Source organism: Ammodytes marinus (genome assembly GCF_949987685.1).
Source record: "Ammodytes marinus genome assembly, chromosome: 11".
Lineage (NCBI taxonomy): Eukaryota > Metazoa > Chordata > Actinopteri > Uranoscopiformes > Ammodytidae > Ammodytes > Ammodytes marinus.
Window position 1 is genome coordinate 21,274,210 of NC_137215.1, and position 22,213 is coordinate 21,296,422.

The window sequence follows — 22,213 nt, forward strand, 5'->3', positions numbered from 1 at the left end:
CTCTGTGACAATAGTTTTCCATATCAGCTCTTCCTCTAATCCCTCTCTCTCTCTCTCTCTCTTTCTCTCTCTCTCTCTCTCTCTCTCTCACACACACACACACACACACACACACACACACACACACACACACACACACACACACACACACACACACACACACACACACACACACACACACACACACACACACACACACACACACACACACACACACACACACACACACACACACACACACACACACACACACACACACACACACACACACACACACTGTCTCTCAAGTACAAAAGCACTCACTTGCTGATATTCCAATCATTTCTCTTCCGATTGCTCTGCACTTGGCTGCACCTGCTCCATCGTCCTCTGTCCTTTCTCCTACCTGGGGGGAAGGTGAGTGACGAGGCTTGGGCAAAGAAGGGGAGAGGAGAGGGCTCTGATTTGTATTCATTTGTGGCCGATCTCTGGGGTAGAGAGAGAGAGTGTGTGTCCTCACCCACTCTTCCCTCCCTCCCTCCCCCCAAACCACCACAACCACTGCAGCTATACAGAAACAGGAACCATCCAATCAATCCAACTCTCCCCAAAGGCTTGTCCAATCAGCCCCAAGACCTCACAGGAAAATTAATCACTTCACCATCACTAACAATTGATGGCACCAAGCCGTGTGCGGAGCTGTCAAAAGGAAGTGCTTGTCGAGAGGCACACGCATGAGGGCAAAAGCCTTCTTCACCTCTGAACCTCGTCAACAGATTCCCAGACTTAATACACATCAATTATGCACACCTTTTGCACGCATGCAGAATTTCGACTTACATGCAGAATTTCGACTACATGCAGAATTTCGACTCCTGCCACTAGGAAGGAGATATACTTACAGGAAGAGGGCCAAGACAAACAGATATCTAAAATCATTTGTTCCCTCAGCTGTTGGCTTCCTAAACAAATTAGGGTAGTAGCTTTGTCTTTCTTAAGCAATGTAAATGATTATATTCCATGATGTCTCCCATATGTTTTTATGCTTTAATGTTTTTTTATGTTCTGTGTTTTGTATTTAGTATGATTATTTGTCTGTTGTGTGACATTGTGTTTATACTGAATGCAGAACAAATTGCCCCTCGGGGACAATAAAGGTTTATCAAATCAAATCAAATCAAACCTTTTTGGAAATGGGATGTTCATTGTTCATTACGGTTTTTAACAACATGGGTTATAATTTGTCATAAATAGACCTCTGATGCTGCCTATGCTCTACATGTAGCTTCGTGGCCATGAGTGTACTGTAGGGTACTGTAATCCGTCAAGAAATATACCAATAGCTGTTAGGATTGGAAGTGATCTGTTCTTAGAGAATGGCTCTCTAATGGCATTGCAAAACAATAAGTCAAACAGTAGGAGGTGTCTGATGGGGAAAATAATGCTCCTAACACATAATGTTACAGATTGAGTGTGCAGTGAACATACCTAAACATTAGAGCATAGTGACATAACAACGACAACAATGCTAATAAGGGGGAGAATATAGCACACAGTGTTGGCCTTATAGAAATCACTGGTTTACTAGTGCAATTGTATGTAATTGGACATTAGTCATCTGATTGCCATTGGGTGAGAAATCAATAAGCCAATGATACTGAGTGTGACTGACATTACACAGCTTACATTGACCTTGACATCAGTGCTGTGCCTGAACTAACAAAAATGCCTTATCATAGCTGATAATTGACAATCAGCAAGTTAGAATTTGAGTTCAACTGGAAATTAGCCTTGATTTTGCTTATAATAATCCTTACATCCTGAGAAACAAAGCCTTGTAGTAGACACAGCTTCCAGAGCTGCTTTAAGGCCAGGACACACCGGCCCGATAATCGGCCATCGGACATGGTCGGAGAGTCTGGAGGGGGCGGGGACACAAATCTATTTGGTGTGTTCGGTGACGTCGGCCGTCGTAGATGTCGTCGGGCTTCTTTTCCGTCGGGCAGTCTTTCAGTTGGAGCAATTCCAGCGAATCAGTGAAGCCCGGAAGTGAGGCGGGTAGCACAAATGGCTGACAACAGTATCGCATCGCTAGCCATTGTTTTAATGTGTTTGTTTGTTTCGTTCAGCGAGTACTCACATGCATCAACCCTTCTTGACTGCTCGACACCATGCTCGACACTCTCTGCTAAAAATGTTGCTCTTTATGGTCCATAGATATCAAATAAATACGTATTTATATCTATGTTTATGGACTAGACAGCTGTCCCATCATTTCCGGCTTCCGTATTTTTTTGGGCCACAATACAGATTAGCGCCGCCTGCTGTTATGGAGACATTACGTCCCGCGCAAGCGCAGAGCATACGGAAAGTCAGTAGTCGGCTCGGTGTGTTCTTGGCACTTTTTGGGCCGCGACGGGCAGACTGGAGCTGCCTGAAATGGCAGACTCCATTTTCGGGCGACGGTCGGTAGTCGAACCGGTGTGTCCTGGCCTTAAGTGTAGTCTATGAGGCTGTACTGTCCCACAGCAGCACTTTGAGCTAAATCATGTCAAAAAGTGACAATACTACACAATACTAGCATGCTGTTTGTTTACCAGTCAGGTATAATATTTACCCTGGACACCATCTTAATTTGGCATGTTAGCATGCAACATTTGCTAAATAGAACCAAACAGAAAGTACAGCTGAGGCTGATGGGGATTTACATAAATAAATCTCTGAAGTGGAGTCTTCATTTATATCTGTAAATGCAGCACTTCAAAGAGACTTTGATCACAGTGTGGTCCTTCCAACCGAGAGACAAGATAAAGGGTAGGGTTACTAACTCAAGACTCCCCAGCAGCCCTAGACACGCGCACACACACACGCACACACACACACACACACACACACACACACACACACACACACACACACACACACACACACACACACACACACACACACACACACACACACACACGTAAGCCATCAGTGCCCATTCCCTACATTATTGTAATACCATGTGTTGCTCTGCTAAGAAGTGAAGGTAATTGCGCTTGGTAACAGCTTAAAGGGTAATTGCGCGTGGTGTCAAGGGTGTCCGCAGACGGCTTCGCAGACAGCTCCGCAGGCACCAGAAGGGGGTTTAAAGGGGGTTTTGGGGCAGGGGATGACTGATCGGAGCTTTAAAGGCTGCTTCAGATCTCCTCTTCATCACCATCGCGCCCCGCTGGCATTTGACAGTCTGTGAATCTGGAAGTTGACCTGCTCCCAATCTTTCCTGATGCTCTTTGGTGCATGGGGAAGGAAGGCGGCCTCCTGTGAGACCTCGAGCCTCATTGATCCAGACTGTGTCCTGAACCTCCAGCATTAGTTTGGGTGTTTGCTGCTTCTGGTGGTGTAGGCGCGAAGCTGTTTGCTCTTTACATAACTTGGTTAGTAAGGGCAGTGCTCTCGATGACATCAGCTCTGGACTCAGATGAAAGCGTATTGCGATGCAGAAGCTAAATCTGTCCCTGAGAAGGATTAGCCTTCTGACAGGGGGACTCAGTTACACCTTCTCAGCATGGACATGGAGATGGATACGGGTGGAGGTGTCCATGTCCATGATCCAGTGGCAATACTGTTGCTGATGTTTTTCCCGACCTACATGCTCAGATAAGTCTCAGATCTGCCTTAGTTGTTTAGTCTGTCTGTGAAATGTCTTTGCCCTTGTTCTAACTGACTGACAGTCTGATTATACCTGCAGTCTTTGCGTGGGTGGACAGCAATCATTTGATGTGAGCGCACATGAAAAAGCTGCCTCTGCGTCTGCTTTCTGTTCCCTTCCACCTCATGAGTGAGTCGCTTGGCTTTAGTTAACGTGCATTTCCAAATGTCTTTAAAGATAGATCAGGAGAAGATGCTTTCTGAGGGAATTGTTTGTCTCTTGTTTGAAAAGAAATGAGATGAACTACAAGCTCACAGGGACCCGGTTGACATACACCAGTCGCTGTTGACTCAGACAAATCCCACACACTCCATTTACCGAAATATTAATGGCAGAATTACAAAGACAGATGGCTCTGGAAAAGTGAGTCCATGGGTATGTATAATGCAAAGGTGCTGCAACATTAAAGACATACAATGTATCTTGTGAAGTGTGTGTCTGTTTATAAGATCGTACACTGTATTGTATGAGCCACTTATGATTTTTCTTCTGCCAGCTCTGTTAAGAATCAGTTCCACAACATCTGATATCCAATATCTGCCAATAGAATGGTAATTTGATGACAGCTACTCCATACACCCAGACAACATAATAATAATAATACCCACACAAAAAAGAGGTAACCACTTGGTGACATGTGTTTCTAAAATGAATACATAGAGGATGCAACCTAAAATGTCCTTAATTTCCTCAGAAGAAGTCTTTGGTTAAAATGAAAGTGGTGTTGAATTCAGACAGTAAGAGATGATGTTGCTCAGACATTTTGAAAACCTGCTCCACCACCATGGCCACAACAACCACTGGATACAAAAATGTCCATTCATTTTGTCACATTCAACTGCATCTGGTTGTGTTTTTGTGACCAACTCTAAAGCTCCACATTTGGCTTTAATCACAGCAGTACGCCGAGTTTGGCCAGTTTCAAAGCCTTTATAACTGTCACCCGAAACCCCTCCCTACCACCAGCAAATGTAATCATGTAATTAACTGATTGATTACTCTTTGTATATGTCCTTTGGGGTCGTATGCAGTATAGTGTCAAATATTTGTAATGGCCTCAGGTGATGATTGTTTGGTCGGACGTCTGATTTGGCATGATGGATTACAGCTCACCCAGCAGGCCACATCCACAGATTCACCTCCATCCACAGATTCACCTCCATCCCGCTCTGTCTTTCTGAACACAGCACAGTCCACCATCTTTCACATCTAGCCCCTACGACACACGGGGGAAATACATCATTCACGAAACAATGGCAAATATGGGTCAGCACTTTCAGATGTGCCTTTTCAGTATAAAAACAGTGGTGGGCCTTTTTCTCCCCCTTATGCCATTGTTTCTCGGATGAGATAACATTTCTGAAGTATATCCGGCTAAAGATGCTACCTGCTACCTTCCCAGAAGCGTTGACCCTGCATCAATTGATTTTTTTATTGCCACATGGGGCCAGCAGAAAAACAGGCTGCAAACACATTACTGACATATTATGATATATATAGGGTAATGTAATGTGAAAATGATGAAGCAAACCTGTTAGCAGAAGGTTGCTTTTTTTGCAAATTCAGTATACGGTGCAACATTCAGAGTAGATTTCAATAAATATTGCAATCTTGTATTCTCTCTTGCAGGAAATATTATAATCTTGAGCTGCTATTTAAACCAGCTATTTGCTAGCCTGCACTTTGTCTGATTTTATTGATAGCGGGTCGACTGTCTGCTGCGTCTGAAAACGACACCAGTGAACCAAAATAATGTTGTATGCCAGAAAACAAGAAAACAAAAACAATAGCTTAAAATCTGCTGTAAAAACGTCATAAAGCTGAGGGGAACTGTCAGGTGATAATTGTCTGCGACTTAGTCACTTCAAATGACATTTAAATGATAGGATATTCACGATACCCATTTTAAAATTTGATGGCTGGATTTTCTTAGTTTGGTACTCGACTGCAGGGGAGACCTAACAGGACAATGCAGCACATCTGGATTTGTTGACATGGGGAAAAAAAGTTTAGCCTCTGATCTAGCACAAACCAACTATTTTAAAAAAACTTTTAATTATAATGTGCAAGAATTCAAAAGTACCTACCGAAAAAGGCATTTGTTTCACTCTGTATCAACTGGGCCCGCGCAAACTTATGTCCACCTAGGCACATTGCTGAGCCGAGAGATGTCCATTTGTTGAAGGTTAGTGACCTTATGTGGTGACATAACATCTGAACCCTCCTGACCTAAATGTGATCTGACATAAAGGTGAGTGCATCGTACCTGTGGGCCTCCGCTGCCATTTGTGCCATCCGACCCCAAACACAGAAGCCAACAGAGACACACAACATGACAACATTTGTGGTAGAATCTTTGATATGATTGGGACATGTGATAATTTTTATCTATACTATTCCTCATCCATTTGCTACCTTTCAAAGTGGTGCTACATATATTTCCTTACGTCCTTATTTACATACACTGTGAGGCATTTTATGTGAGGTTTGTAGTTTATCATCAAGGGCTTTTGGTAAAATGTCTTTCTTAAAATTCTAAAAACAACTCAACCTCTCTCGGTTCCCTCCATAAATCCAACTTTTGCTTGCAGTTTTATTTTTCTTTAAGAACACACAAGACCCTGGGATGTTGTGTTTGTGCAGACATCAGCTGATTTCTGCTTTGCCTCGGGGCAGAGTGAGAAGTCATGGGAGGCGAGTGAAAGAGACAAAGAGAGAAAGAGAAGGCCAGAGAGAGAGAGAGATTGCAAAGTCATCCACCTAAAACTTTAATCGGGCTCAGAGTATGAAAATGCCTTCTCCTATGCAGGGCTGTCCTTGAGTAGATGTCCCCTCCCTCCCTCCCTCTTCTGCTCTGCTGTCTCTGCCGTGCTCTTTGTGGGTTTGGGCTGTGGAAGAGAAGTGCCTGTGATGCCTCATCACAACATGACACAAGAGAACATGGACTGCTCTTTCCAACTGTCCTCCCGAGTTACCCTTCCTCTCTGTCCATTCTTATTCAGCTGGCCTGGTGCTTGGGCTGTCTCTGCCCACTATAAAGTCATTTAAAAATAGTTAGCTACGGGTGGACCCCTTTATTGGCCTCATGTCTGCTATATCTGACCTCATTAGATCACGTTAATTGTAGAATTAAGTAAACTCATTATGTCTCCAGATATGAGAGCGAGAATTACATAAGCCTCTCCTAGTGGGTCTTTAAAAAGCAATCCTGCCAAATAGTTTTCTTATTGAAAAGAATAGTTCATACATTGGGACATACATATATTCGCTTTCTCAGTGAGAGATAGATGAAAGGTTCAATAGCCGACTACTTTGATGTTTGTTAAAACATACAGCCAGTTAGCTTAGCCTAGCCTTCCAGACTCTACAGCTCACCAATAAATATTTAATTTTTACAAAGACCAAGGTGTATACATTTTGTGTTGTGGTTGTAACCTCACAATGACAAGATAACCATAAACAAATTACTGCACGGGCAAAGTGGGCACATGTCCAGGGCCCTAGGCCAATGGAGGGCACATGGGATTTAAAAAAAAAGTTTTCATAAAGTTTGTTTTTTAACATGGTTAGTGCGACTTGTCAGGGAGAAATCAAGACTGCAGCATATTCTGACAAAGAGATGATGCCTGGTGAAGGTCTATTGACCTGAAATGTTGCCTTATTACCAATAAATTATTATCTATCAGCGAGAAACAAGACTTTTAGAAAATTGGAATGCCATTTAGAAAATAAGCAGGTAAGTCATCCTGTTTTTTTTTTCTTTTATCAGACATCTCAACTGTGGGTTAGTTGCTGCTGCAGCGAATAAATGAATCTAGGCTCTATATACTGTAACTAGCTAACAGAACACAAAATGTCAATAATGTCATAATAACTCCTATAATTTAGAAGGAATACATGCTGCTGTGTGGTTGTGGGTTGCCCTGTGATATTGTGGACCTAGTTCTTGTGCATGGAGAGGTCACACGCAGTGCACATGTACTGTTTGCGTTTGTAGGGGCCCATAGCCAGTTTGTGTCCAGGGCCCGAGACCCCGAGCTCATGATATTCCTTCCACGGAGATAGCTCTAAAAGTGGCTGCCCTGGCCAACAGACAGACAGACAGACAGACAGAGCCAACGATTTTGGATTTCCCTCACTTTTCTTGCTAAACTAAGCTAACTTGCTTGCTGTAGCTTAATATTTAGCGTAGTAATGAGGGCGGTATCAATCTTCTTGTGTAACTCTCTGAAAAGGAAATTAAATTAAAATTTTCCAAAATGTCGAACTATTCCTTCCAGAAAATTTGATTATCTAGTGGAGGAGACTGAGCCGCAGTTAGGACTTCAGTTTCGTGCACTTCAATTCTGATATAAAATGAGCTCAGAGCTCCGATTTCTGCCATCAAACAAACCTTAAGAATAAAACTTTCCCCATAACTTTTATCTGCTCCATCTCATCTCAGTGAACGGTTGTGACAAGTTACAATAAAGCAATGACCACACTGCTCTCAGATTTCTCTGTTTGCCTTGATCTGAGAGGCTGGATTTACAGAGAGAGACAGTTTCCCAGTTGAAATCAGATCAGTTACACAGTAATGCAGGCTAATTCTCTTACCTTTGCCATGCTTAAAGTGGAACAAAGCCCCCATGAGAAACATCCAGCAAAAAGATAGCAAGATACTGTGTTAATCAGCCAACCAAAATTAAATCAGGATTATCCGGGCAAAGCTGACTAGCTTACATACAGTTATATTTTACTGAGGTATTTGGAAAACTGCCCAAATATGAGCAATTACGTCTACACCCACTGCTCAGGAGTGACGTTAAGCCTGCAGAAGAATTCCCTAATAGGCCTGTGTGGCAGGGCTCATACTCAGTGAAAAGCAGCTGGCAAAGACCAAGGAGTCAAGACAACTCAAGTAACCATGACCACATTAAATCAGCAGCAGGCTCTTACACAAAGACAATGAGCGCTTCATTAGAGTCACTGCTGAGCCGGTGGTTGGAGAAGGAAAACAGTCACACGCACCCATGCAACAGAAAGTCAACAGAAGGAGACTACTGTTTGTTGGTACAGTACGCTGTGATTCAAAAAGGGCTCGCATAACACTAGATTACGGAGATCATTTCTAAATTTGATATGTTATTCTTAGCTGATAGGCAATAATGTAAGACAGACAGACAGACAGACAGACAGACAGACAGGGAGGGATGGATGGATGGATGGATGGATGGATGGATGGATGGATGGATGGATGGATGGATGGATGGATGGATGGATGGATGGATGGATGGATGGATGGATGGATGGATGGATGGATGGATGGATGGATGGATGGATGGATGGATGGATGGATAGATAGATAGATAGATAGATAGATAGATAGATAGATAGATAGATAGATAGATAGATAGATAGATAGATAGATAGATAGATAGATAGATAGATAGATAGATAGATAGATAGATAGATAGATAGATAGATAGATAGATAGATAGATAGATAGATAGATGGATGGATGGATGGATGGATGGATGGATGGATGGATGGATGGATGGATGGATGGATGGATGGATGGATGGATGGATGGATGGATGGATGGATGGATGGATGGATGGATGGATGGATGGATGGATGGATGGATGGATGGATGGATGGATGGATGGATGGATGGATGGATGGATGGATTGATAGATAGATAGATAGATAGATAGATAGATAGATAGATAGATAGATAGATAGATAGATAGATAGATAGATAGATAGATAGATAGATAGATAGATAGATAGATAGATAGATAGATAGATAGATAGATAGATAGATAGATAGATAGATAGATAGATAGATAGATAGATAGATAGATAGATAGATAGATAGATAGATAGATAGATAGATAGATAGATAGATAGATAGATGGATGGATGGATAGATGGATGGATGGATAGATATGTATGAAAACACTGTAAGGATAAGTCATTCCTCTATGTCCAACAATGGAGTGAAAATCAGCGCAGTATAAAAATTTAATAATACATATTTGGTATTTTATAATGTTTTACTTTTAAGCACTTTAATTCTGAATGGCTGCACGGACGTTTTTCTTCCCTGTTCCTCACGACCTTTTCGCCTTTTCCACATCTTCCTTGGAACATTTCCAAAAAAAGGCCTGAGGAGCTCTAGAGGCTGTGCTGCAACACGCAATGGATTCACTTTGTGTACAGTGTGTGCCAGGCTGTATCGATTGGTATAGTGCTGCTAGCCACACATGCCTCCCCGAACGGACAGAAGACAAAGAAATCAGAGAGAAAGGCCGCTCATACTGTACAGGCTGGCTACCGGGGCACATATCAGGCTTTCCATCGCCATGGAAACCCAGCATCAGCCGAGCCTGCGGGGTGACAACAAGCCCCGTATCAGTGGAGAGGGTTGGTTCGCTCCCAGGCAGCAGGGCAGGTAGACAAAAAGAGACCTTTCTCTTTATCCATGTGCACTGATTCTGCAGCTGACAGCTCTCTCTCTCTCTCTCTCTCTCCCTCTCTCTCTCTCTTGCATGGAAGCAGTGTGAAAGCCCAGCTCAAACATGCTTGAACAGTCTGGATCAGAAGACTTTTTTGCCTCTTTGCATGTTTGTTTTCAATGAGAGATGCCATTCACACCTTTCAATTGCTTTTCATTTCTGCTATCGCTCACGTCTCCTCTACACAATGTGCCGCCTTTGTGTGCTGAATTAGACCTATTGTGTGTGCAAACCTTCGGCCGCCCCGTATCATGATCTCTCATCGCTGTGCCTTCATGCACACAGGGAAATTCATTTCAGCTCTTTTATTACAGCACAAGCACACATTACCATTACCTGCCCTCTTTTTATGTAGCCGAATGGAAAAAATCAGCACCATAAAACATGTTAGCACAATGCTGACACATGGACAAACGCAAGCTCTTTATCAGAAACAGCAAACACACATCTCATGGCTCCCAGACCAATAACTTGATTCTCATTCTTTCACTGTAACAACACTGAATGTATCACTTCCGCACTGTGCTCGGTGCCAACATTAAAAGCCCAGCCCACGTTTCCATTGTGAATTTTGCTTCTGTGGTGAAGACACTTGGGAACTTGTTTCTGTGAGTTGCCCATGCAGCAGGGCACACGCCCAGGTCTGCGGTAGAGCCAGATGGCAGTTCATTAGATCCTGTGTGTTGTGTGTTTTGGTGTGAAGCGCTGGAGGAGCAAGGCGGATGTTTGTTCCCATCAACAGCCAGACTTTAAGCCTGGCTTCATCCCTTCATAATACTTCCATGCCTCAGAGTGACTGGCAAGGAAAGTGATGTTAGAGTGAAGTGTGATGGGAGGATACCAGGCCTTTTGTTTGGTTCCTACTTTAAGTCGTGCTCTGGCTCAGTGAATAACAACAGAGGAATAACGTCTTTTTTTAGGAGTCAGGTTTTCAAATCATGGAGTTGGAAAACAGCCTTACAATATAATGTATGAAGAACAACACCGCCTTAATGGTTCAATAGTAGACACATCTGGCTGCTTTTCTCTTCTGTTGATAAACCCACTGACCCGTTTCAAAAGTTGACTGTTTATTATGCTACCAACAGATTACTGCACATGTGTAGGTGAAAAGAGCAATAACATCAGACGGTGTTACAACTAGCAACAGTGAAGTCATTTTAAGTACAAACAGACCAGTGTTGCTGCACCATTGCATTCTATTGAGGCTCCGGCTGATGTTTTACATCACTGAAATATCCAGTTCTTCTTGGGAAAACACCACAAAAGTAATTGGACCCAGCAATCAAAGACCGCATGGCCTTAAAAAAAACGAAGACAAATAACACAATCTTATTATTTTAGCTGCAAGAGACAATAAAGGTTGTTTTAATCAATGTAACATTAGGTTGATAAGTTAATAGAACAGCTGACTTTTTTAAAATTCTATCAGAGATTTGACAGTAAATTTGCTCGTTTGAAAACATCGATGTCCGTTTACGTTGTATTCCAACATTAAAAGAGTGAACATGGAGAACATGGCTACCAATGCTGCCAAAGTTGAAATGTTTATATTTTGACAGGTGATGTGCAGGCCTGGGCTGTTTGCTCATTGCCTGAGTGTGTGCTGACGCTGCACAATATACCTGAGATTGACAGGAAAGCGGTTGATGGCAAACAGTATGACGAGTTGTGCACACACACACACACACACACACGCACGCACACACACACACACACACACACACACACACACAGACACACACACACACACACACACACACACACACACACACACACACACACACACACACACACACACACACACACACACACACACACACACACACACACAGACAAGGACACAGACACAACCGCAGACGTTCCTGGCTGTCAGCCCAGGTGAATCATCTCAAACATTTGGCAATACATATCAAACACACAAACTCAAAAGCAATCTGAAATCTTTAAAAAAAACACTTGCAACAGTGCACACTACCGTTTGCTCTTTATTCGGATGAGCATAAACCAGAGCGGTATTTGTAATATAACTTTGGCTCGTTGTCCGTCTGGCCTGTTTTTCTTCAGCTTTTGGCCCTTCTATCCAGCACTCCAACAGCATGCAGCAGCTCTGCATTGTGGGTGGTGGGACAGAAACCTGACCGCGCTCCTTCCTTGGAGATGTTTGATGTGGTTTGAGCTTCTCCAGCTGCTGGCAGACACGAGGGCTGCCACAAAAGGCTCTCACTTGCACTTACTGTCACTCTTTCTCCTCTCCTCGGCCTATGTGCACTGTCACATGGTGTGCAGTTAGAGGCTGATGATTAGAGACTACACAGAAAAAGGGCACACCAACAGTAGCCGTGAGCGGGAGGAAAGCAGGTGCTACTCTCTGCTCTCAGCTGGAGACGAGGAATATCCAGGCTTTCTACAGAGAAGTGCAGTGGATGGAAGCAGACTGCTATCTGGCTTTGTGGACAAGCGGAGCATTTGGAGAAAGAGGGGAACAAAGAAAAACCGCTGCTTTCATCCTCAACCTCTCTCTATCCCATTCTACTCTGAAGCTTGCATCATGTTACCTTAGAGGATTCCCCTGCTTCATATCTTTATTTAAAAGCTTTATCCTAAAACCACAAAAGATCTTTTTACAGGTACTGTATGTTTCTACACCTCTGGGCCAACACATTATTCTATTTTCATTTGCTATACATGACATATCTAGACATATCTTATTATTATATTTATTTAAATTAAGCCTTATATGTCATACAAAACAGAAACATTCTCCAAATTCCTACATGTCATAATATGACCTGCAATGGGGTAGAAATTCTACAGACATGAGCTTAATGCTAACGCTAGCCTGCTGACAACCTTACAGTAACAGTGTTAACATCATTGCATGTTGAGAAAGGTTTATTGTTTACCACATTTAGTTTAGAGTGTAAGCATACTATCATTTTCTAATTAACACAAAGTACAGCCGAGGCTGATGGGAATGAGATTAGTTCTACAGGTATCTGGTCATAAATCGAAAAGCTGGACAAACTGTAAATCTGAGCGGACGATGGCACTAGAGGAAACGTCTGCAATATCACCAAAGTGACTACAATTGATCCCGAGGGGAACATGAGAGTCTGTACAGAATTGGACGATAATTCATCCAACAACTGCTGTGATATTTCAGTCTGGGCCCAAAAAGAGTCAAACCCACATCCATGGAGCCAAGAAACTGACCTCTGAAGTTCGTCACGTTCTATGAAGCACAATCAGCCGCAGTGAGGAAGAAAAATGACTTTAAAAAGTGGGACGCATACTGCTATACGCCTCGGAGAAGCCGGATGGAGGAGATGCGTGGCGTGTTACAAATTGATGGGAGAATTGAGAATCTCTTGCACCTATGGGGAGCATGGCAGACTGAAAGCTGACCAGCTCGTCTTTGATATATAGATCGCCAGAGCTTTGCACGTTTGTTATTACACACATAAATTGCACAGGCCACGTGGTGAGCACTTGTCAAAGTGTTATGTCGCACCGGGGAACAAAGACAAATAAGTTGCGAGTAAGTGAGTGAGTAAATATCACACACAACGGCACACCTGAGGATTGGAGCCTTGCCGGTTTGTTTTCCAGGAGATTAAAGGTCATTCGTCTTGAGATGGCTGTTCTGTGCAAATATATTCAGCCTTATTGCGTGGCACATTATTGATTGCATAAACACTCAATACAAAATAATGTCGGGGGTACGAGGTCAACCATAACATGATGAGTGTGTTGTGCTGGTGAATTTACTCAGCCATGTCTTAATCACATGTGCAGGTCAGTAGCTTTAAATTGAATCAATTATTAGACGGACTTTGTCCATGATAAAGTGTATTATGAAGTATTTAAACGAGCGCACTTATTATCTTGGTGTTCAATTGGTAATTTAGCTGTTAAACAATGTAGGAACAATCGAGCCCTTCTTTAAGCAGAAGTCCATAACCACTTTAATTTAATTTCAGTTGAGTATTCTAAACCAAACATATCCTTCCTTTCAAGTTCCAATATCATAAACACTGGGCTGTCATCGGGAGAAGAGGAAGTGCACATTCCTTTGAACTTATTGAACCGGTTAATGAACTATTAAGGGAAATACCAATATTCACTGTTTGCTTCATTGCTCCTGGTAAACATAAAGTCATGCTATCAAGCAGTCTAATTAAAATCACAAATCAAAATCTTCTGTTTTTTTATGCTTTATTAAGGCCCATAGATTCACGTTTATTACTTTTGTTGGCATGCTGAATGAAGACATAAATGTCACCGTCTGGCATAAGAGCCACTAATCCCCGATTCACTCACATCTCAGCCCCCATGTTTGATATAAATACTGCTTAGGAAAACATTTCAGATACTGTCAGCTCAGCCAATTACATGGCACTTTTTCACAATGCAAGCGGGATTGGCAGTTTTGGTTGGTCCATAACTCCCCAACTGAAACAATTTTTGGGTGGATTTCCACAAAATGATGTAGAGACAATGATGATCTTTGGAGGATGACACCTCATTACCTTGGCAACCCCCTGACTTGGTGACACCAGCAGTTTAAGGTTTTCCACACAGTACCTTAACTTCAAGCTAGATCAGCACAAATATGGCTTTAGACTACAGTTGTGTTAGCAAGTTGTGACTTATAAATAAAAAAGGGGTGTGCACCTGCTGAATACCTGCATGTTAACATTGTCTTTGAGTGCCAAAGTAGAGCTACTAGCATGGCTGCAAAGTCTTTTAAGTATTGATGGGTCATTAAAAAATTATTTAATGTATGGAAAAGGAGATTACAGGCTTACCGTAGGGGAACAGCATCCTGATGTGACATTTATTACATTCTCACATCTGTTCCACAGTTCAAAATATAGACATCTGCTCTTTTGGGATTCTCTCCTTCGAGTATATTCACCATCCCTGTGAATAAGATGGAAAAACTGGCTGTGCATTGAGGTTCGGGGCAGCCAGGCAGACTGAATGATATGAGAAGTTTTTTGTGCCTGAAAACAAATTGAAAGGTCACATATTATGCCCATTTTCAACTTCAAAACAGTTATTTCAGTTTCTACGAGAAACAGTGAACTAATGCTGAATCTCCTTTTTTCAGCCTGTGTCAGTAATGCTCAGTTTAAGCCCCGCCTTCCAAAAAGCCCAGTGTGCTCTGATTGTCCAGAACCATGTGGGGGTGCAGGCATTACTCATCAGCTCAATATGGGGGTCTGCCAGTCTGCCAGGTACATTCAAGGGTATATTGGGGTATGGTTGATAATGGGGGGCGTGACTTCTCCCCTTATGATGTCGTAACAGAGGGAAACATTTTGACTGGTGTTTTGGAACATAGATTTTCAGAAAGGTTGAGGTGGAGAAAAAGAGAGGGGGTAGTTTTTTTCACATCATTTGTCTTGACATATCGGGGGACCCATGTGCAAAAAGGTGAAATCAGTGATTCTGGGGAACGCTTGTTGTCAAAATCAATGTAGTCAAAACCAGTGAATATCTCCTCATGATCCGCTACCTTTCCATACAGTGTGTGTGTGCTGAAACGCAGCGAATCATGAGGAGATATATTTACTGATTTTGACAAAAAGTGATTTTGACAACAACCTTGACTCAAACTGTGGAGTGGATTTTCAACAACAAGTCAGATAATAACAGGTCTACTCTGTTCTTACTACTTGCATGTGGACACGGCCTGCACTGTATTTAACAGTTCCACGTGAGCAGCGCCAGATTGAAGTTCAATGGCGTCCCTCATTCCTGAGCTCAGTGTGCCATCATGAAAAACACATTTTGCGTTTGACCTTCCAGTGTCTCTGTCTCCCCGGAGGACACAGAGGATCGATGGCTTCTCCAGTTAAGCTTTTATTGCTGATGATGGGTTAGTGGGGGTTGTGGGTAATTCGGTTCTACACCCCCCCCCCCCACTTTCACACCTACCATTGACCCTCCAGACATCAATATTCCCATGACCCTCTGAAACAACCCCCCCTCTCCGCCCCACAGGCAGGGCCAGACTAATACAACTTTGCATAATCAATATCCTCAGGAAAGTCAGCGTAGAGATCTGGGTCCTTACACCCACTCACTCAACCACCCACCCACACACCTGCCCCCCCCCCCCCCACCCCACACCCGTTGAATGCCTTGGCCGTTTGCTCTGGAAGCAGCAGACTGGGGATCGATAGCAGATCTCGCTGTCACTCGGCGGCTGAAAAGGACAAGAGACAAGGACATCACGTCAAAATGAAGATAATTCAGCGGCCCCTCTCTTATCTATTCGTTCCTGTCTCTTTATCCAATTCGGCTTGTGGAACAACACAGAATGCACAAGCCTTCCTTATACCCCGACAGTCCATGTGTGAGATTTCATTCTTTTCTACCAGGAATGACCTTTCTGGAAAAACATTTTTTTTTCTTTTTCCCTTACTCCTTTTTTTGATTCCTACTGAGGCCAGGTGGGCGAATGGCTTATAAAATGTCGCTCTTCACTAGGTTTTGGATGAGAGGGTGGTCACCTGTGACTTGACTGACAGATAGTGACGGCCCCAGGGGGACCTTTGGGAGGCAGATTGGGGAAAGAGATGACTGTCTGCTGGTGTGGAGGATCTTTCCGTTGTCCTTTGTTTAGTGAGTGAGATTCAGCTCCCATGTGAGGCAGAGGGAATTTCAAAGCGGCTGCAGAAGAAGAGATGAGCTGCAGAGATAAGCAGTCCAGGTGAGCGAGCTAATCCGGCCGTTACGCCTCGCGGGCTCACAACACAATAGAGATGTTTGCAACCCAAGAGGGCAAGCAGGCCTGTTGAATTCCCCCTCCCCTCTTCAACCTCCTCCATGCTTCATTCCCAGAGTAGTGGTCGATCAGTTATACATGTGATTTTCTGGTAGAAGTGGAAAATGTGGTATTAAGATATTGACCCAAGGATTACACACAACAGCAAGAAGAGCAACAACAGCCATCCTGAGAAATGCATGGACTGAATTTCTGAAACGTATGAATAATTAGAAATAGCCTTAAATCCAACAGAAACACAACATCTAATCCATCCTTCCAGGGAAGCTGATACTGATATTTGATAGTTTGCAAGCAGTGATTTCAAGCTGACCTAGAGCAGTCGATATGAGGTCCACCCTCCCTCTGCACCGTGCCAGCTGTGCATTGGGCACATCGAACCCTATCCTGAGTAACGTGATCCTGACTATAAGGTGGCACTCACAGCAGGGGAGCATCTGCTGTGGGCCCGTGGAAGCAGGACAACTGTGTCCCTGAAGTCACATGCTATTATGCCTGATGAGTACCAAATCTGTGCAGCGGTGGATGACCGCCACTCCTGAGTGGAGCTGATACGCAGACAATGTTTATTATAACCGCTGACACAGTCAAATATCAGAAATCAATACGGTGTGTAAGCTCTCCCATCTGGTTAGAGTAGATTGTCCGCATATTGGATTGGGTCTAACTTTATTGCTCGTCAGCATATTTTGCCAGGCAATCAAAATGCCAGCATGCTTTGGATTGGTCCCATGCATTTCATTTGCACTCACTGCTGCTGACCCAGCCTGTGTCCACGGACACTTCTTCAGATTTTTACCCTGATGCCAAAGTCATTTGGCACCTCTCTCTTGTGGTCCAACTCCTGATCTTAGCCTCCACAGCGTGCCCTGGAATCATCTGAAACAGACAACACTTTCGCCTTGTGCCAGTGTGAGCTCCCATCTGTTGTCCTGGCACCACGCACACACGTGTAGATTAACTACCTCATCTCACTGCATGCTGCTCCTGGCCAAACCCAGAGCTCGTCACGCGACGGTATGGACATTTTCATGGCCACTCTCATGTGGAGAAGCCCGGTATGGAGGTCAGAACATGCTTGCTTCCTGGGAATATATTCCCCTGGATCATACGTACGTGATCAGAAGCTACTCTTTTCTTTTTGACTAACCAATTGCTTCGTAACCTCAGACACACGCTTTGCACAGTGATGGTGCTTAAACAAAAACCTTTCAAACAAGCTGCAACTGTCTCCAACTCCTACAAAGGTGAGTCCAATCGTAAAACAATTCTATGTATCGAGAAAAAAAAGAAAAAGCCAGCGCAGCTCTACCCAGAATGCAATGCAGCTGGAATCCCACCAGCCCCACGAGGACATGATAGATTGGACCACTCCAGCAGCTGGACTAGAGGTTTAGGCAGGAAGTAGCAAACTAAATTTAATTGTTTTTCCCTCCGCACCCAAAAAAGGCTTATGATTAATTATTCAGAGTCCTTCACTGTCCCTGCGGAGAAAGCAACATCTGTCATATATTAAAAGCACCACGACTCACAGGGAATCGAGTCACAAACACATTATGGTTACATGTTTCCATTTCAAAAAGTATCAGCACACCTGCCGTTTACAAAATAAAGGATTAAAAAGTCTCAGAGAAAGGGTTGTTATCTTTGTGTCTGCCCCCCCGCCCCTGGCGAGAGCTCATGCACTGTAGCGTCCAAAATGAGCTCTTTGTCTTGAGTACAAGCCTGGAGAACAGTTATCAGCTGGTTGATGAGGACATACACTCAGCTCTATGTCCGTTTTTAAATCCCTGCACCAGACGCACCATACTTAAAGCTCTCCCACTGAATCTTTCTGTCTTTGTTTGAATCTTTCAAGCACCTCTAAGATCCCTTAAAAGTTAATGTATTACATTTTTAAAACTACATTTTAAAAAGGACTGGAGGACGGGAGGTGGCATGGAGAGAACTAAAAACTATATTGAGGCCACGTTTAAATATTGAGTGAGCGTACAAGATAGTATTTTGAGTCCATCTCTAAAATTGGATCCAGATGTGAATACCTGGAAATGAAAAGCTGAAATGTTGAGCTATTGTCTCATATTCATATTTTGGTGTCAAACCCAAATGTTTCCAGTCTACAGCAAAAATAAAGGAATTGGCCTCACTGTTCCGATACTTATGGAGGGGACTGTATATGGACAGAAAAACGTTTTTCTTCTGGCCCCTTCTGCAATAGTACTAGGCTAACTTATCTCCCCCAAACACTTTAAAGTGACTGCGCTGATAATCACCATCTCCATAATAACAATGCTGACAATAGAAATGTTTTAAGAAACACAAACATTGTTTATTTTTACAACTACATTTATTAAAAAACAAAAACAAAAATTAGAACAAAGACAAATAAAGCAACCGGTGTCCCACCAGGGATGAGACAGCTGACGAAGAGAGACATTTTAAAAGCATACAAACCAGCAAACTGTATTCTAGCAGCATCCAAATGTTGGAATCTCCAAAATCATCATTTATATATTCAAATATAGTTTTTTATGCCCTGGCAAGCTACACACTTTACAACATACACAGAGCTTTATCTCTCCTTAGTGCAGAAAAAAAAAAAAAAAAAAAAAAAAACCTTAATAAAATAAACAACTTTAGGTTAAATAAGCTTAAATAATAGTGTTAAATACAAGACACTTCTGTGGCAGATATGTACAGAAATAAACACATTTGGCATTGTAAGTGTGGTTCACTGGCGCTTGCTCTAATGCTCTAGAAGAAACCACTGCATAAGAACACATTTTGCTGTGATAAACTACACACACACACACACACACACACACTCACACACATTCATACACACGATTTTTTAGATCAGTGAGCCACAGACAAGGCATGTGTTTAAAAAAAAAGAGAATTAAAAAGCAAAGAGAAACAATCCATTTACAACCAAGAATTTTAGGCACAGTCTCTTCCTGTTTTTCATAAATACATGTCAAGTACAAGTACTGCAGGACTCTTCACGTTTTGTGCTAACTTCTTATTTTTTTCTTCTTTAATTTAATAAACACAGTTTTGTAACTACCACTTTGTTATTGCTAGGACATTGTGACAGTGAATGGAAACTACTGACAAACGTGTGCAGGGAAAGCACCTTTAAACACCAAAGTTACTGCCATGTGACCCTACATTACAACACTGAGGAACAGAAAAAAAAAGTGGAATTTGTTAAAAAAAAAAAAAAATGGCCCAGAACATCATAACCGCAAAACTTCTGTGACTTTGAAAAACTTTCAGAAATCCCCCCCCCCCCCCAAAAAAAAAGATTGGGTCTCAGTTGAGCTACATTCATTTCCCCCCACCCCAATCCTCCCCATTGTACGTTTCAAGCCCGCCACATGTGGATTCCTCTTGGTGCAAGCAGACAGTAAAGTACCACTTCATTATGTCCAGTACATTCCTCCCTCCTCCTCGCCTCACCCCTCTCTCTACTCTGTGTGTCCGCGAAAGGCCGGCACAGAAACAGCTGTGTGACAGTGTGCGCAGTATGATACAGTACAGCTGAGAGTATACAGTACAGTAGAAACTGACGGGACATAACGTAGGTAGATTATATGTTGACTACAGTAAATGAGCTTTACATTCCATTTCTGTAAGAAGATCCCAGGGACTCAGGCAAGGGGGTGGGGGATGTGGGGGTGGAGGGTGGAGGGTGGGGTTGGGTTTGCCCTTCTCAATTCCTCTCAGGAGATTTTCCCAAGAGTCTCATTTGCCTGGATGAAGAAAACTGTTAACGTCAGAAACAGCCCTGGACATCAGACAGAAGAGGGATCCCCCAAAAACTATAAGGTCCAGATCAAGGTTTCAAGTCTCTGCACAACAGGGCTGCACGCACAACAGTCTCCTAAGCAGGGGCCTCTTTTTCTTTTCTTTTTTTAAACTTTTTTAGTCTTGATTATTCCAGGGGCCTGTAATGGTTTGCTTCAAAAGTTTGTTTGCCTGTGGATCATCTTAGAGTCTTAAGTAGGAGTTGAGTGGGTGCCCACCATCTTGATATCTCTTTCTTTCTTTCTCTCTCTCTCTCTGGTTCTACCTCTCTCTCTCCCTCTCTCTCTCTCTCTCTCTCTCTCAGGGTTTCTTGTCAATGGAGTGAAAGAACCACTCGGTGAACTTCCTGAGCTGAGCCGACGCCGTGTGGCTTTCCTCCTGCAGACGCATGTTGTCTTGTCTCAGGTGTTGCACCTCCTCCTGCAACATGGCTTTGTCCTCTTTCTCCTGAACACACAAGATAAAACACACACACACACACACGCGCAATCAGTGGCGGAACATGAGGGAGAAAATAAATGGAAAATAGCTTGATAAAAGCCCCGCTATTACAAGAAACATCCGTCTTTCGTCAGTGCTGAGTAAATGGTGGGGCATTAATGCGGCAAAGCAGCCTTTTCTCTCTGTTCTGATCAAAAAGACAGCGCATTTCCTCCCTCCATTTTAAGCACATTAGTGGAGGTGGGGAAATGTTGGGCAGGGAAACAATAAGGAAAAGGAAGCAGGATATTGAATTAAGTGGACGAGTTTGTATTACAGGGACCTCGGGGGCAGCCATTACTCAATGTCTGTATTCTACGGAGCCGTGTGACACCAGAAATACACTGTATTGCTGATGTGCAGAAAGGGGGAAGCACAAAGGTGACCAAAAACATAATCATGATATGAGCTGGAGTAAAGGTGAACCTACCTTATGGAGGTCATGCTGCAGCTGCCTGAGGATCACCTCCAACTGGTTGACTTTGCCGGTTAGTGTTGAGGGGGAGCCGCTGTTGGACGACATGGAATAGGAAGTTAAAAGGCAAAAAAGAAATACTGATTTATCTACCAAGATGCAGAAGCTGACCCCTGACTTTCTGTTGCTACGCCTATCGAGCTTTCCTTTTTCTCGTGGCATATATGCAAGAATTTTCCTTAGGAATTTTGAAACAATGGCTACTAAATATCATAGATTTATTACTATAAGGAGCCTGCCATTTTCTAGCATATGTCCCTCGATTTTGTCAGCTGAAAAGATCCCTATCTTTAAGCTAGCTAACATATGTAGTATGACATGGTGACCTTTAAAAAAATATATATATGTCACAGGCTGACTTTTCTTGCTGGTCACATAACAAGCCTGTAAAAAGGGCCTGAAGTACAGTATATATGTGATGGTAGCATACTTGATATTAAGCCAATAGGACTGAGGCTTAAGTGTATGTGTGTATT

At 43.0% G+C, this 22,213-nt stretch overlaps 1 protein-coding gene across 1 annotated transcript in view; it reads right to left on the reverse strand.

The window, feature by feature from the left end:
* Positions 1–20,341: 20,341 nt before the first annotated feature.
* The window catches only part of LOC307257250 (signal-induced proliferation-associated 1-like protein 2), a 99,891-nt gene continuing 98,019 nt past the window's right edge, over positions 20,342–22,213 (reverse strand). Inside the window, exons 19-20 of the mRNA XM_080036422.1 lie at positions 21,693–21,771; positions 20,342–21,229 (exon numbers count right to left, since the gene is read on the reverse strand). Of these exons, the coding sequence (XP_079892548.1) occupies positions 21,083–21,229; positions 21,693–21,771 (226 nt within the window). The 3' untranslated portion in view covers positions 20,342–21,082. The remainder of the gene's footprint in view (positions 21,230–21,692; positions 21,772–22,213) is intronic.